The sequence below is a fragment of the Martes martes genome (assembly GCF_963455335.1).
Source record: "Martes martes genome assembly, chromosome: 6".
NCBI classification, from domain to species: Eukaryota; Metazoa; Chordata; class Mammalia; order Carnivora; family Mustelidae; genus Martes; species Martes martes.
This window is the reverse complement of record NC_137893.1, coordinates 147885479-147902249: the sequence shown is the minus strand read 5'-3', so window position 1 is coordinate 147902249 and position 16771 is coordinate 147885479. Positions and strand designations below refer to the sequence as shown.

The window sequence follows — 16771 nt, the reverse complement described above, 5'->3', positions numbered from 1 at the left end:
AGATTTAGGTCTTTCATCCATTTTGATTTTATTTTTGTGTATCGTATAAGGAAGTGGTCCAGTTTCATTCCTCTGCATGTGGCTGTCCAATTTTCTTTTTTTTTTTTTTTAAGATTTTATTTATTTGACAGAGAGAAATCAGAGCTGGGCAGAGAGGCAGACAGAGAGAGGGGGAAGCAGGCTCCCGCTGAGCAGAGAGCCCGATGCGGGGCTCGATCCGAGGACCCCGAGATCATGACCTGAGCCGAAGGCAGAGGCTTAAACCACTGAGCCACCCAGGTGCCCCCTGTCCAATTTTCCATACCATTTGTTGAATATCCACTGGGTATTCTTTCCTGCTTTGTTAAAGATTAATTGAGCATATTAGTTGTGGGTCCATTCTGGGTTTTCTATTCTCTTCCACTGATCTTTGTGTCTGTTATTTTGCCCGTACCATACTGTCTTGATGACTACAGCTTTACAATAAAGCTTTAAGTCCAGGATTGTGATGCCTAATCTCCTTGTCTCTGAATAAACAGAAACCCTGATTGGGCTGGATAGACTCTGTTTCTATGCAAAATAACCTAGGTTTGAGATCCAAGACTCTGGAGTCATTGGTTTCTCTTCTTTTCTTTATCCTCCTTTGTAATTTTAGACCATTTTTTGATCTCTTGGGCCTCAATCTTCTCAAATGTGAAACGAAGGAATTGTACTTATTCCTTTTTTGTGATCACAATGTACCATCCAGACTTGCGATTCTATTATCCTAATCATTAAATTTGATGCCAGGCAACATATTAAGTGATTTCAGTACATTACCTCATTTAATCCTCAGAACAACTCTAAAAGTTAGGTACTTAGACAGGATCCACTTGGCAGATGAGGAAACTGGGACGTAAGGTATAACTTGGTCAGGGTCTCACACACACAGGAACCAAGTGAGTTAACCTGAGTTCAGTCCCATAGTTAAGTAAATTTGGTTTAATTTTGATGTGCTAAGTGAAGTTAATTGTGACCATTCACAAAGATATGCAGTCATTCAACCCACTGAAAGGAACCAAGACTCCTAGAGAAATTGATTACACCTTGGAGAAATGAAGCAGGAAATATGCCAAATAAGCCTGAAATATCTTGTCCTGCTACAGAATAAAAAAGCTAACAAAGACTCTCAGAGTTACATAAAAAGGGCACAGGAGACAAAACAGAGGCACTCCCACCCCCCAAAGATGGAATCATCTGAACATCAAAAATAATGACCCGAATGTGTTTTTTTAAAAATCCATGAGTTTGTAGGGGCACCTGGGTGATTCAGTTAGTTAAGTGGATGACTTTGGATTCCGGCTCAGGTCATGATCTCAGGGTCCTGGTATCAAGCCGTGCATCGGGCTCTGTGCTCAGCCACGAGTCTGCTTGAGGACTCTCTCTCTCTTCCTCTCCCTCTGCCCCTCACCCTTGCTCCTGCTCTCTCTCTCCTCTCTCACTCTCTCTCTCCTTCTCTCTCACATAAATAAACCTTTTTTAAAGATAAATACATAAAAATGAAAAATCCATGAGCTTGTAATGAGGTTCAAAAAGATTAGTTATCAATTGCTGCATAAAACCGTACCCTCAAAATGTAGAATCGGACATCGAATATTTATTACCTCACAGTTTCTGTAGCTCAGGAACCCGAGAGCAGTTTAGCTGTTGGTGTGGGGTCTCTGCGCTGGGCTGCAGTCATCCGAAGCCTTGGCGGGGCCTGGAGGATGCAGTTCTAAACTCACTCCTATGGCCGTTGACGGGGGCTTCAGAGGGAGGGAGAAAGAGAGACAAAGCTGAAAGCCACAGTCTCTTTCATAACTTAACATTGGAAGCAACATAACATCACTCCTGCCCTATTCAACTGGTCGCACACACCAGCTCCGGTACAGTGTGCAAGGGAGTGTGCAAGGGAGCTATGCACGGAATGAATCCTGGAAGGCAGGGCTCGTGGCTGGCCACCTCCAAGGATGGCCAACACATGGCTGGTCACGGGACCTGGGCCAAGCGACCATTTACTCTGAACACCGGCAATTAAATTGAAAAGGAAACATTCATGGTCTTTTCCGTATGTACTGCATTTCAGGATAACCAAACAGCCCTAAATGCATATGCCAATGAGAAAAAAGTCCTTTAAAAGAAATTCCTGTTCGTAGATAGGACAAAAATCACTGAATGAGAAAAATCACCATTTTGCAAACCCGAGTGCAATGGATGGTTTGGGCAAAGATCAGTAGGGGGAAGCAGCCAACGCAGGGGTGCCGGGGAACTTCTCCGGAAGGGCGCGGCGTCGCGGGGCTCGGGTCGCGCGGGGTGAAGGTCAGACGTTCGCGCCTCCCGACGCGAAGCGAGGACGCCGCGCCCGGAGCAGCGCGCCCGTGAGCGGAAACCGGCCTCGCCCCAAGCTCTCGGGCCGACTTCCGGCTAACGGACAGTCAAGGCCCGAGGCGCGGAGGACGCGGACGGACACACCAGCACGTGGGAGCCCCCGGACAAACCACCGATTCGTTCCACCGCGGGGAGGAGGGTGAGAGACGGAGGAGCAGCTACTCTAGGTCCAAACTAAAGGAACAGGAAGAGAAACGACCCAAAACGAGCGCCGAGACTGTCTGGGCTCGCAGGAGCGCGTCGCGCGCGTCTCCCGGGCGAGCGGGGCCCCTGCGGCCGCCGGTCCCGCTCCGGGCACTCGGACGAGCAGGGCCGCCCGCGGAACCGGGGGTCGTCACGGAGCAGGTTTGGTGGGAAAACGGCCCCGCGTCCCGCCGAAAGCGCCCAAACGCACTCCGGGACCACGACCGCCGGACCACGGCCCCGGGTTTGCCTCGGACGCTCCCGCCGCCAGCCCGGGGCTGGGGCGGCCGGCGGGCGCGGCGGCGTCTCACGGGGCGTCGCGCCCGAGCGCAGAGCAGCTGCGGGCTCACGGGGCGTCTGTCCACGGTCGTGTCGGGGCAACGGCTCAGAACCACTTTCTTAACTTCTAAGAAGGACCATTGCGTCATTTACCTCGTGCTTTTGGCTCATTTTTAAAGTGACTTTTTCTTGTTTTACGTCAGAAAACCCCGCGCGCCGCCGCGGAACGCGAGCCCGCGCGGCAAGGGGCCGCGGCGCTGACGCACGGACGCCGCGACCCCGCGCCCCTCGCGCCCTGAGACACTCGCGCGAACGCCCGGGACGCACGCGAGAGGGCCCGGAGGAATTGCCGGGGAGGCCCGGACCAGCGAGGGGGCCGCGTTTCCTAGAAAGCCACCGGAAGTGGGTGGTGGAGGACTGGGGAGCGGCGCAGGCGCAGTGGTCCCCGGTTTCCGGTTGCTGGCGGGAGGGCGGCGGGAGGGCCTGCGCCTGCAGCCGGTGCGCGACGGGCGCTCAGCCGCGGGCTCCCGAGCGGCCAGCCGGCACCGCAGGGTCTTCCGCGGGAGGGGCGGGCTCCGCGGCCGGCTCGCCCCGCAGAGCGGGCTTTCCCGCCGGTGCTCCGGCCCGCTCCCGCTCTCGCTCCCAGCGGCCCCGTCCCGTCTTTGATCCCGTCGACTGTGCTCCCCGGCGTCCGCGCCTGCGCTCATTCGCTGAGCCGCCGGTGCAGGCGCTGCTTGGGGCGTTGCAAGCACCGCCGTGCACACAGCGGCCAGAGCTCCCTGCCCTGCAGAGCCTGGGAGCCTAGAGTTAGGGACGGAGGGACCGACCAGACGTAACAGACGCGGGACGAGAGTAATTTACCGTGTCGGGAAGCGGGCGAGCGCTGTTGGAAAAAAGAGGAAAGGTAAAGCCAGGTAAGGCGTCTGGGCTGGAAAGAGAGCAGGTGGCGGCCTTAGTAGGGCACCTAGAGTCGATCTCGGGAAGAAGACAGACCCTTTGCCATGAGGATTGCTTGAGGTGCAGGCACAGCTGGTGCAAAGGCCCTAAGCCGGAAGCCAGGGGTCTGTGTGCGTGAGGTCGGTTGAACCAGGAGACTAGTAGGAGCGGTACTCGGCCCCTCTGTAGACTTGTATGCCCCTGGGAGACCAGCTTTTATTCTGAACAAGCGACAGAGATGGTCAGAAGGGATGGGCACATTTATACAGCTTTGTACACCACTGCTTTGAGTTAACTGGGGACTGGGAGGCTTTAAACGGAGTTGAAATAATCCAGCTTAGTTTTAAGCCTACCCGTCCAACCGTTGTATGAGAAGAGGCAGAAGGGAAAGACAGACATAGGGACACCAGCTAGTAAGAATGAGAGCAAGGCGGCGGATGGCGGCCTGCACCCGGATGGTAGCTGTGGAGGTTCTATTCCAGATGCCGAACATTTTCAGTTTGTCTTCCTCTGCTCCCTCTTCTCCCACAGATAATCCCCAGCGACTCCTCCCTGTGTTCGCTGGCCTCTCTTTTCCTTTTCGTGGAATATTCAGGAAGACAAGGTGTGAGACCACAGTTAGCTCAATGCTGCTGAGAAACCCCAAATCCAGGGCACTGTGTGACACATCGGGCCAAATACCAGCTGCCCTGTGGGTCAGCAGGGGCCCTTTGGCTGGCATCCCCCAGGCCACTTCCAGACTTGTCTGGGCAAAGCCAGAACTGACTCTGGGATTTTGACCCAAACAGCGGGGAAGAACTGGACTGTGGTGGAAGACTGTAAAGAAAGCTGCGTCAAAAGATGCAGCAGGTAAGGAAAGGAGGGTCTGTGACACTTCTCGAGGAGGAGGAAGGAGAAGCAAGGACAGAAAAGGAAAGCAGTGAGGGACGTGGTGGAAGTTTCCCACTTCAAAATACTTCTGCTGGACGGCCTTGTGACTGTGAAAGCTTTCCAGTGATAGGAATTGGAAGACTTCTCTGTTTTTCATAAAGTGTATCAGGGACTGAGTCCCTGAATTTCTCCACGACCACCACCACCACCCCCTCCCCGCCCAGAATGTCTGGGAGTTGATTTCCACGGACAAAGCTTCATAGTTGGTTAGAGCTTGTTTTCCTCCCTTCCGTAACTTCCCTGAGTTTTTCTGTGCTTCGTAATAGGTGATGGTGTCACATGAGAGTCCAGGCCCTCCACGCCAGCTGCCTGGGACCCCTGATGCTGAGCTCCTGCAGGAAAGAGGTGAGGCACACAGGGTATTGTGCCAGGAGGACGGCAGCTGAAAATAGCTGGGACGTGGCATGGGCAGTGGGTGGGGGCAGGGAGAACATGCTTCCTGGAGCCTGGAAATCCACTCATTACTGAGCATTTGCTGGATGTCTTCTGTTATTTCTATGCCAGGCTTGGGTCAGTATTGAGAGGAACTATATTCAGTTTCTGCCCTCATCCTACATCCAATTTGGAAAACGGAATCATAAGAAAAGATCCTACAGAGCAACTTATCAAAGAATTGTATACCTTATTATATATACTTAACGACATGTACAACTTGACGTGTATGATAAATAACTTACATATGTGTACATGAAACGTATGGTATCATTCGGTAACTCCTACCCCACCAGTTTTGCCAGCGTGTCCATGTTGAGCGTATATAATTTTAGTTCTGTAGACCTTTTTGGAACCCTGAGATTTTAAAAGTATAGAATGAGTCCCTGAGAAACAAGATAAAACAGTAGCAAAGAAGGAGCAAAGGTTTTGTCGTGAAGCTTTTGGGAAAATAAAGGAAGATGGGGAAATGTGAGGCTGGGCTTTAGGGGTGCTGAGTGGTGACGTGTGAAAAGCAAAGTGGTCTAGACTGTGGAGAAGTGGTTGATGGAGGTAAAACCTAGGAGACGACATTCAGCAGTTCTGGAGTCCCAGTCACACCCTAAAAGACACAGACTTTTGGGCAGAGGACTAGACACTTGGGCACCTCAAAAGTAGGCTTTTAGTATATATTATCTAAAAAGAAGAAAAGTATATTATTGGAACTTCCAGAGGAGAAATCCTGAAATTTCCACCGTATAAGGAATCATAAATGAAAATTAAAAATATAGAACATCTTTGATATAAATTCAAGAGGTAGAAGATAATCAACATTGCTTAACTTGGGTGTTATTTCTTTTTTTAAATATAAAATTGTACACACTTCTTATGGTTCACATCTGACCTGAGTCTCCCGGTCCTCTTTTTTCATAAGACCTTAAATTTTCTTCCCATTGGGGATTGTGAGGACCATAAAGTTCACAGTCATCTGACATAAAATATAAGTGGATGAATGTCATCCTAGATTGTATCCATACACTGCTTTAACAAATAGTTACCGACTGAATGTTTGTGTCCCTCAAAATTCACATGTTGAAGACCTACCCCCCATTGTGATATTTAGAGGTGGGGCCTTTGGGAAGTAATTTGGTTGAGAGAAAGACGTAAGGGTGGGGCCGCATGAAGAAATTAGTGTCCTTATTAGAGGAGGAGACCAGAACATCCGTGGGGTCCCCCAGGTGAGGATAGAAGGACGGCAAGCCAGGCAGAGCCCGTGCCGGCTCCTGGATCTCAGGCTTGCAGCCTCCAGAACCGTGAGCAGTAGGTTTCCAATATGTAAGCCACGCGTTCTGGGGTATTTTGTTACGGCGGCCTGAGTTGGCAAAGGTAGTTTCATGCCATTTGAGCACATAGCCTGTCTCCCAAGTTCATGTTTAACTTGAGGACAGAAATTGACCTTTCAAAATCTGAAGCTAAAGAACAAAGCCTGAGAATCACTGTAGTGACCAGGGATTGAGGAGGGACAAACAGCGACTATGTAACGGGTATAGAGTTTCAGGTTTAGTTTTTTTTTTTTAAGATTTTATTTATTTGACAGAGAGAGATCACAAGTAGGCAGAGAGGCAGGCAGAGGGGGAGGGGGAAGATCCCAGGACCCTGAGACCATGACCTAAGTGGAAGGCAGAGGCTTTAAGCCACTGAGCCACCCAGGCGCCCCTAGAGTTTCAGTTTTGCAGGATGAAGAAGTTCTCAAGATTACGTAACACTGTGAGTGTTGTCAACACTGCTCAACTGTACACTTAAAAATGGTTAACGTGGTAAATTTTGTTACATTTTTTCCCCACAATTCAAAAAAATTCTTAATGTGAGGAGCACTTAAAAAAAAAAGAAGAAGAACCACTGAGCGTTCACAAAACTCCCGGTCTGTGAAGGGGGTATGGTAGAGATTCCGCTGCGATATACCCGGAGGGGAGTCTGGGTTAAATAGGGTGTGCTTTGTCAAAGCTCATCCAGTGGGACACTCAGGACTTGTTTATTTTACTGTAGGAACTTTCTCCTCAACAGGAAGGTAAACAGATACTGAACTCTCGTTCATGGTATGTGCCATATAGAGTTTCGGGGTGCAGTATGCTGATATCTTCAGTTACTTTGAAATGCAGCAAAAAATAAAGTGGGCTAATAGAGGGCTGAGATGTGTGATCGAGCACGCACTCCAAACGTTTAGGTGAGTGTGTGACTGCCTACTAAACGATTCTTCCAGCTTTTCTCTATACTTGAAAATGTTCGTGACAAAATGTGGATCGAAAAAAAAAATACAGTTGGAGGGTTTCTGTTTTTGATGCCACAAAGAGCCGAGCAGAATGAGCAGCTGCTCAGTGAGCTGTGCTCAGGCCTGGTGGGTGTGGGACGGTGTGCGACCAAGAATTACAGAGCGAGTGATGGGGGGACCCACAAGGACTAAAGCAGCCCAGGTCTTGGTCAAAAGCTGAGAGTAGCCTAAACCGAAGAAGAATTGTGGGAAGTTTCTCTGGGAAAAAAACCAGTTTGCTCCCAAATTGAAGTTTTGGTAAAATTGGAATGAAATTTGGGGGACCTAAGGCCACAGGGTAATCGTCGGGTCTCACCAACTGGTGACTAACCCCTCTGGAGTCTTCCCACCCGGCTTTGGGATGTGCTGATGAACGCTCTGGAAGGCTTGGTCGCCGCCGACGCCGAAGCCGCAGAAAGGCTGAGCGGGCCCCCAGCAAGGAATGAGGGCCCTGCAGTGGGCTGTCCGGCAGTGGTGTGGCGGGAGGGCTTATGCTCGGGGGTTGCTAGGAGACGTTCCGAATCGCAGGGGGAAGGTGGTGTTCCTCTAAGAAACGAGCTGGAGGTAGAGCAGCCGTTAAGTTAGTGAAAGGAATAAGCTTCGGGCCTGCCCGGGTGCGTCCGCTCCGCGCCTTCCCTCCTTTCTGCTCCCCGCCCCGTCCGCGCCCCAGGTCTCTGGAAGAAGTGACTGGAACGTTCGAATACTAGAAGAGAGGTTATCCCAGGAGCCAGGAGTCAGTGGTGTGGGCTCGGGGAGGGTGAGGCCATTCTAGGAAACGCGCGAGGTGAGGGAGGGCGCTGGCCACGCGCCCGCCTTGGTGCCACGGCCTGCTGCCCGACACGAGCCGAGGCTGGAGAAACGACGCGGAAAACGGAGCTTGAGAAGCTTCTTCGTCGGGGAAGACGGGAAGAAAGCGGGGGTTTCGGTAATACCGTGCCGCGTTGACCCGCCTGCTTTCTCTCTCAGCCCCACCGGCGCCGCAGCACCGTGCGTCTGCCCCGGAGGGAGGCCGCGCAGCCCCGCCAGGAGCGACGAGCGCACGGGTGAGCCGCCGCCCTCCCGCCCTCGCCCCTCCTGACAGCGCAGCCCCGCCCGCTTCTCTCGTCCCCGGCCCCGTGCAGGGGTGACACTCCTTCCCCTGGGGTTCCTCCGCCGTTTGTGGCCACTCCTCCCACCGGAGCCCGGACGCGCGCACAGGCACCCGCTCTCGTTTCTGCGAACCCGCGCCCGCGAGGCCTCCCGCGCCCGCGTCTGAGCGCGCCGCCGGGTTTCCTGCAGGACCGCGGGCGCGGGCGGCCTCGGGACTCGGTGACGTTCGAGGACGTGGCCGTGCGCTTCAGCGGCGGAGAGTGGCGGCGTCTGACCCGCGCGCAGCGGCGCCTCTACGCGGCCGTCATGCTGGAGAACTACGGGCTCCTGGTCTCGCTCGGTAAGGACGTCCCCGCGGGGCTGGGCGCCGCCTCCTCTCCTCTCCCTTCAGTTGCGTTGTTGGGCGACGCCCGCCGGGCCCCCTGACCGCCCCTGTCACCGAGCAGAACAGTCGCCAGGGCGGGGGCAGTTCCACGGGGTCTCCGCCTCCGCCTTCTGAGAACGACTCTTCTGTGAGCATTCGCACACGCGTCTCCATGTGACCAGACCCCCGAGGACCCTCTCTCCACCCAGTGGCCATTTCTTTCCTGTTTCCCTGCACGCGCAGAGGGGTCAAGGCCGGGTGCGAGGACCCTTGTCATGCTGCTCTGCGCACTCATTCCTTCTCCACAACCAGGCTTCGCCGGCCCCAAGCCGCCTCTCATCTCCTGTCTGGAGCGGGGGGAGCCCCGTGTTCGCGATCTGCAGGACTGGGGGCCCCGGAGCCGCTCTTTCCCAGGTGAGTCCTCCTGCTGGGTGCCCTGGGGCCGATGGTCAGACAGTGTTCTTGGGGCTGGGTCATCCGTCCGCACCTGCCCAGGCACCCGAACGCAGAGAAGACGAACAGCAGCAAACTACTCAAGCGGTTACTCTGTCGTCATCTAATTGCCTCTCGGTGCCTATCTAAAGGCCGTGCAGTTTGGCCCCAGAAACAGCTCAGCGAATTCATCTCCCTGCTGGGTATCAGTCACCCCAGTGCGCAGGGAACGCTGCTTTTGTGCCCTGGGTGTTTGCTCAGGACCCTCCCCACACTGAGCCGCGGGCCTCTGACGCTTTGCCCTTCTCTATTCCCTCACGGCCCCAGCTCCGAGCTCCGCGGCAGGGGCCGGCTGCGTGGACGCGGCTCCCTTCTCCCCTTTCCCGGCCAGCACTCTCGCTTCTAACCCCTGGTGTCTACTGGGTAGCGCACTGGCCTCTGGAGAGGCAAACTCGTCTCCCCGCAGCCCGTCTCCACAGAGCCCTCGCTGTGTCTGTACTTGGGTCCACCTCTTTCTCACGATGCCTCTCACGCTCCCCGACCGCCTACCGGGTCAGCTGTGAAACAGGCCCCAGCTCCTCATTCAAACTGTTTCCCCACTCGTCCTTCAAAGAAGCGCCCCATATTTGTAGACCAACCCAACTGCCCTATCACAATAACTGCTGTTCCTTTCTCCTCCCTCCTGCCATCCTGCAAACATTTATTGAGCAACTGCTGTATACCAGGCACTATACAAGGAACTAGAGATGGCGGCCATGTTATTGCCCGGTAGGGAAGGCAGGTAGTGAGTGATGGCACAGCACAGAATAGTGAGAGTCACAGATACGTACCTGGGACATGGAACACAGAAGAGAAGCATCTATCCCTGACCTGGGACCCACTGACTGTGGAAGAAGGGGAGAGGCATTCTGGGAATGTGGGCAAGTGTTGAGGAGGGAAAACGTGAAGTGCGAGCTGCATGACCAGAGCAGAGGGCCCGGGGAGGCCGGTGTGGGGACCCGTTTTTCAGAGGGTTTTTATAAACTGCAGACTTCGAACTTCATCCTGACAGTCGTAGCGGACGCTGACGAAGCATGCACGGCCGTGTGCCAGCGCTTCAGACACATGCGCCTCAGTACTGATCCCGTCTCACAGATGAGCCGCGGAGGCCCAGGGTCCTGCGGTCGTCCTCCCAGGCTGCACAGCCAGTAGGGGTCAGAGCTCGGGTTTCAGCCCGGAGGGCCCACTCCAGAGCTGGGACTCTGGCCTGCACGCTGCTTAACGTGCAGTGCCCCTGAGATACTTAAGCCGAGGCGCGGCACGAGAGGATTTGATTTTTAGAAAGATTTTTAGAAAGAAAAATCTGGAAGCAGAGTAGAGCATAGATTCAAAGGGAGCCAGGTTAAAGGACACTTAAAGGGTGGTGGCGTGGCAGTTAGGGAGCAAGAATGCCCTGGCAGGAAAAAGAGAGGAAGGGGTAGAGCTAGATGAAGAGAGGAGTGATTTACACTCTGGTTGCCGGCAGCAGAAATTAACTCAAGCTAACTTGAGCAAAACAATGAGAATTTATTATTCGGGATGTCCTGGAAGCTAAGAGCAGGGGGACATCAGGCCCCTCGCCCCACTGTCCCCTCTGCCTCTCAGTAGGTCTCCGTCCCTCCTTCCTGGGAGACTGTCCCGCTGGCTGCTGGGCTGCGGCAGAATGTTCCTTCCCCGAGCCGTGCGCCATCCCCCCAGCACCGGCTGTGGTCAGAGCCTGGATCCAGAGTCTAAGCATAGAGAACCTGGCCTGGTTGGGGGAGGGACAGCCCAGACCGGATGTGCCCTGCACCCCGGAGGGCAGAGCTACACTGCGGAGCAGGGCAGACGGGTCCCTGGGGTGGTAGACCGCGGGCCATGTCTCAGGTGGAATTTGTGAAAGGTCAGCTGAGCAAGTCTGAGGGAGGGAGAGGGTTGGGTGTGACTCAGTCTCCTGACCCGGGTGACCAGGCGTATGAATTTGCCGTTCACTACCCCGGGAGAGTCTCGAGGACATGCAGGTTGCTAGGGGCTTCTGTAAAGTCTGCAGAGTCCGAGCTATCCTGGTACTTCTCACTATACCAAGCTGCCCCGGCCTTCGGCCACGACCTAGCGCTCTCCCAGCCTGGGAAAGTCATGTCCTCTTCCAAGGGCTTCACCCGTTCACCTCGCCGATCTGCCGTGTTTGTCTCCTTAGTGTCAGCGGACCGGACCCGGCCCGGGACTGAGAGGGCAAGTTCAGAGCAGGAGGTGTCTGAGGGTGGGGAAGTCGGCGGCGTCCTGTCCGGGCGCCCTGAGCCTGGAGGAGCTTGTGCCCAGGATGTCAAGTCGGAGAATGCAGGGGACCCGGCCGGGATGGAGACACTGGGAGAGGAGAAGGGGACCCGCGAAGAAGGAAGGGCCCGGGCGGGGCTCGCCAACAACCTGAGCGCAGACTCCAAGTGCACCCCGCGCACCCGAGCCCTGACCGCACGGAGCCCCCGCCCAGGTGCCGCGCGCGGCCCGAGCTTCCCCTGGCACCCGGAGGCGCTTCTCCACGGGCGCGGCCGTGCTGGCGAGAAGCCCCACGCGTGTCACGAGTGCGGGAAAGCGTTCAAGACCAGAAAGCAGCTGTGTGTGCACCGCGTCACGCACACGGGGGAGAAGCCCTTCCGCTGCGCGCAGTGCGGGAAGGCCTTCAGCAGCCCGTCGGCGCTCTGCCGGCACCGCAAGGCGCACGGCGGGGAGAGGCCGCACGGCTGCGGCGCGTGCGGGAAGGCCTTCGGCAGCGCGAGCCGGCTGCGGCGGCACCAGCGGGTCCACAGCGGCGAGCGGCCGCACGAGTGCGCCGTGTGCGGCAAGGCCTTCCGCTTCCGGCACTGCCTCACCCTGCACGGCCGCACGCACACCGGGGAGCGGCCGTACGCGTGCGGTCAGTGCGGCAGGGCCTTCCGCGGCAGCTCGGACCTCGCCAAGCACGGCCGGATCCACAGCGGGGAGCGGCCGTACCCGTGCCGCGCGTGCGGGAGGGCCTTCCGCCGGAGCTCCGACCTGCGCAAGCACGCGCGGACGCACGCGCGGGAGCCGGCCGCGGGCTGCCCCCAGTGCGGCGGCCGCGCGGGGCCGCGCCGCCCCCCGACGGCCCACGCCCCCGAGAAGCCCTACCCGTGTGGGCGGTGCGGCCGCGCGGGCCGCCCCCGGGGACGGCGCGGGGCCCCCGAGCGCGCGCGCCGCGGCGAGAAGCCGCACCTGTGCGCGCACTGCGGCAAGGCCTTCCACGACCGGCACGGCCTGGCGGTGCACCAGCGGCTGCACACCGGCGAGAAGCCGTTCGCCTGCCCCGAGTGCGGGAGGGCCTTCCGCGGGAAGTCCAACCTGACCAACCACCGGAGGATCCACACCGGCGAGAAGCCGTACGCGTGCGACGCGTGCGGGAAGGCCTTCCACCACCGCTCGGGCCTGACGCAGCACCGCCGGATCCACAGCGGGGAGAAGCCCTACCCCTGCCGCGAGTGCGGCGCCGCCTTCCGCCAGCGCGCCGCCCTGGTCGGGCACCAGCGGGTGCACACGGGGGAGAAGCCGTATGCGTGCGAGCAGTGCGGGAAAGCCTTCAGGGTGAGCGCGAACCTCACGGGACACAAGAAGAGGCGACATCGAGGATGGCGAGGCCACGCGCCCGGGGAGGGTGGGAAGGCCCCCTTCCCCGGGACCTGTCCGACCTCCTCCGTAGGCGGGGTTTGACCCGCAGCCCCTGCGGTGCCGTCTGTGGTGGCGCTTTCCGTTCTCCTTCCGCCCCGGAGCCTGGTTCTTCCCGGCTTGCTGCCCCCGACTGAGCTTCCCGGAGCCTGACCGCGCTGGGTGGTGTTGGGACGAGCACCTGCACTGCCAGTCGGGAATGCCGGTCCGTAATGATACCAGGTATCTCCTAGCCTCGGAGCATGCCATCCACTCTTCTAAGGGCTGTGCAGTGCCAACTCGTTGACTGCATAAAACATCCCTACAGGATGGGGAAGTAAGGGCATAAAAAGAGGATCACTTAGCTACTAAGTTCTGCACACACACCCCGCCCCGCCAGGCTCCGGCCTGCACCCCTCCAGTACGCCTGCAACATCTCTTAGATGTGAGGTTACAGCTCAGTTCCGCACGGAGCACGTTTTAGTTCATAAAATATTGATCAATTTTAGCAAGGTTGGTTTTGTTTTAACTTAAAGACTGAATGGTACTTTTCCATGTGGGATCAGAATTGCTGAGACCGGGATGGGAAAGGAAGATAGGACGGGGCAGATTTAGAAATCATAGATAAGTGGGATCTAGCTATGCGCTACTCCTGTAACAGTTTACATATGGAAAGACCATGAAGCCCGTCTCACTTTGTTATAAATACATCAAAATGTCAATGTGTTGATTTCTTAAAATTTGCTGTATTTATTTGCATGATATATGAAATGCTCTTTCAAATGTATGAGAAATTTGCATCTATCTTTCCAAGTCTTTCAGTATCTCTTAACAGACACCCTTTCTCTTTCAAACGTTACAAGTATTTTTTACAGACAGAATTAAAATAAATAACCACAGCCAACAAGGCTGTTAATTAGACATTGAAAATCCCAGGGGCACCTGGGTGGCTCAGTTGGTTAAGTGTCAGACTCTTGATTTCAACTCAGATCACGATCCCAGGGTTGTGAGATTGAGTTCCCCGCTTGGTGGAGAGTCTACTGGAGATCCTCCCTCTCTCTCCTCTTTCTCCTTTCTCTCTGTCTCCCTCCTTCTCTAAAAAAAAAAAAAAAAAAAAAAAAACCACTTAGAAATTTTTAACCTCATCACCTTAATGCAAAATCTGAGAAATATGTCACTGAACATCGATACAATGAGACTGTTTTCACTTTACCTTCACAACGGAAGTAGGGAGTGTGCACTTCACTCGGTTTTCAGAAGTGGAATAAGATCCAGGTTTCAGATTTTGAACCACCCACGAGCAGAGATGTGTTCTGCGGCTTCTACACGTGGAGCAGTTGGGTGTCCTGCCAACCCCCCAGAGCGAGTTTCACTCACTGCCCACAAAACAGTCTTTCGAAATTTTCAAGACAAATGAAGCACTTCTTTTTCCACAAGGCAAAATACCTGAAATTTCTTTAATGCTTTCTCACTCTTTATTTTAAAATGTTCAGAAAACGGCTGAAGATTCCCGGAGCTGAAGCTAGCGTCTGGGGTTTCTCGCTGCAGACCCGAGAGCCTACAGTCCCCCCAGCGGGTGTCTGGGTCACAGCGGTGTTCTAGGAAGACAGTGGCCAAGTGGAAGACGGGTTTGTGAGGGTCATGTCACGAAGTCTTGGCCTTTCCTTCTGTTCCCTTGGTCTACTGTCTGTCCTCACATGGCGCCGACCTGGTTAATTACCACAGCTTTAAAATCTCTAAGTCCTATTTCTTTTTCTTCTTCAAGACCGATTTGACTGTTCTTGGTCAAGGCTGTATGTGTCCGTGGAGGGAAGACTCGGTGTTATAAGGATGTCAGCTCTTCCCAGAATTCATCAATAGCTTCATTGCGACCTGAGTAAAAAATCCCCAGGGTGCGTTTTTGTGGACAATGACAAACTGACGCTAAAATTTATTTTGCGGTGCAATTCCTAGCCAAGACCTACAAAAGGCAACCTTTTATCCTTCTATGAGTAAACTCTGGATAATATTTGTACCTTCAGGCTAAGAAAGGATTTCTCAAGACATCAAAAAAGGTTAATTTTAAAGAAAATTTTCTGATAAATACAGCTAGATTAAAATGAATTTCTTTAATCAAATTCACCACAAAAAGAGGGAAAATACAATTTTCTCATGACTTGAAAAAAATTTTGAACACACACACTTGGCAAATAATTGTCATCTAAAATATTTTAGGTTGGGGGCACCTGGCTGGCTCCGTTGATAACGCAGCCCTGGATTTCGCCTCAGGTCATGATCTTGGGGTTGGGAGAGCCACTCCTGCATCAGCCATTGAGCTGAGCACGGAGTCTGCTTAGGATTCTCTCCCTCTGCCTCTGCCCCTCCCTCCCCCCTTCACAGTCTCTCAAAAATAGGTAAATAAATATTTTTGGTTGAGTCTCATGAATTACTGTATCTAAAGGTTGAATCGTGGCAGTTTAAAATGATTTGACCTTCTATAAAAATTCCTTTAGGGGCACCTGGGTGGCTCAGTGAGTTAAGCCTCTGCCTTCGGCTCAGGTCATGATCTCAGGGTCCTGGGATCGAGCCCCGCATCGGGCTCTCTGCTCAGCGGGGAGCCTGCTTCCCCCTCCCCCCGCCTGCCTCTCTGCCTACTTGTGATCTCTGTCTGTCAAATAAATAAATAAAATCTTCAAAGAAATTTTCCTTTAAATCAATAAGCAAAAGACAAGCCCAAAAAAGGCAGAAAGCATGAAGAAGTCCTTCACAGAAAATTTGAAAACAGCGATGACTAAACACAGAAAGGAGTCCAGTCTCCATGATAAGGAACTCGGCACAGGGACAGCGCGAGACTCCTGCTAGACTGAGAAAGACGACAACAACGGGCCCCACCGAGTGCTGGCCTGGACTGAAGTTGCCGTGTTTGCGGCTGAGGCCGTGAACTCGCGCAGCCGCTCTGGAAAACGAACGGATGCTGTCGCGTAAAGCTGGCCGGTCCCCACCTTACAGATCGTCCCTCGGGACACGGCCCGAGACGCGCTGGCGCGCTCCGCTCACGGCCGGTGCGACGGCTCCCACGGAGCTCTCGCTCGTCACCGCAAAACCCCGCAACCACCCAAATGTCCAGCAGCGGGAAGTAGGAGCACGGATTTTGCCCCAGTGAAACAACGGGTGCCTCGCGGAGACGAACGTGAACGACCGAATCGCGTTATCCACACAGGAACGCGGGTCGAGAGTGGACAGTCCGGACGGGAAGGGCAGGGCCCGGAGGGCGACGTGCACTTTGGTGCCGTTTGTATGACGTTCAGAAGCGAGGAAGACCAAGTCGTACCTTGATTGCGGAGCTCTTCGCAAGTGCATTATCTGTGTAAGTAAAGGAACGATAAACAGTTCAGCATAGGGGTTACCTCTGAAAAGGAGTCACAGTGATGGGATAGGAGAGGGGCACCTAAGTTGACGCAAATGTCTTAGTAATATTCTAGCCCTGACCTGTCCAACAGAAACGTAATGCCAGCCGCAAACATAATTTAAAAGGTCCTCGTTAAAAGAATGAAAAGAAATTAATTTTAGTTGTGTATTTCAAAGTGGCCCACTATGTTCGAACTATCATTTCAATATACAATCAAAAACATATTAACGAAGTATTGTATTTCTTTTGCTGTATTCTACATTTACAGCTACATTTTCATTAGAAATACTATACTTAGGTCTGTACTTGGGTTTCATAAAACTTACAGTTGAAACAATAAATTCACAAATCAAGTTGTCCCTAACATACTAAGAAGTTTTCTGATAGGCTGCTGGGGGCTGGGAGGAGGGCTGGG

The 16771-nt window shown here is 54.2% G+C and overlaps 1 protein-coding gene across 3 annotated transcripts; it reads left to right on the top strand.

The window, feature by feature from the left end:
• The first annotated feature begins 2407 nt into the window (after nt 1-2407).
• On the top strand, nt 2408-13889 carry ZNF311 (zinc finger protein 311). 3 transcript variants are annotated; one of them, XM_080806133.1, is made up of 7 exons: nt 2408-3761; nt 4315-4632; nt 4980-5058; nt 8399-8475; nt 8711-8861; nt 9198-9299; nt 11512-13889. In XM_080806133.1, exons 2-7 carry the CDS (start codon nt 4624-4626, stop codon nt 13032-13034), a joined length of 1941 nt encoding a protein of 646 aa, XP_080662259.1. In that variant the 5' UTR covers nt 2408-3761; nt 4315-4623; the 3' UTR covers nt 13035-13889. The 3 variants fall into 3 exon arrangements, with proteins under 3 accessions (XP_080662259.1, XP_080662260.1, XP_080662261.1); XM_080806134.1 differs by having other exon boundaries at nt 2424-3761; nt 4572-4632; XM_080806135.1 differs by lacking the exon at nt 4315-4632 and having other exon boundaries at nt 2424-3761.
• Nucleotides 13890-16771: the final 2882 nt, after the last annotated feature.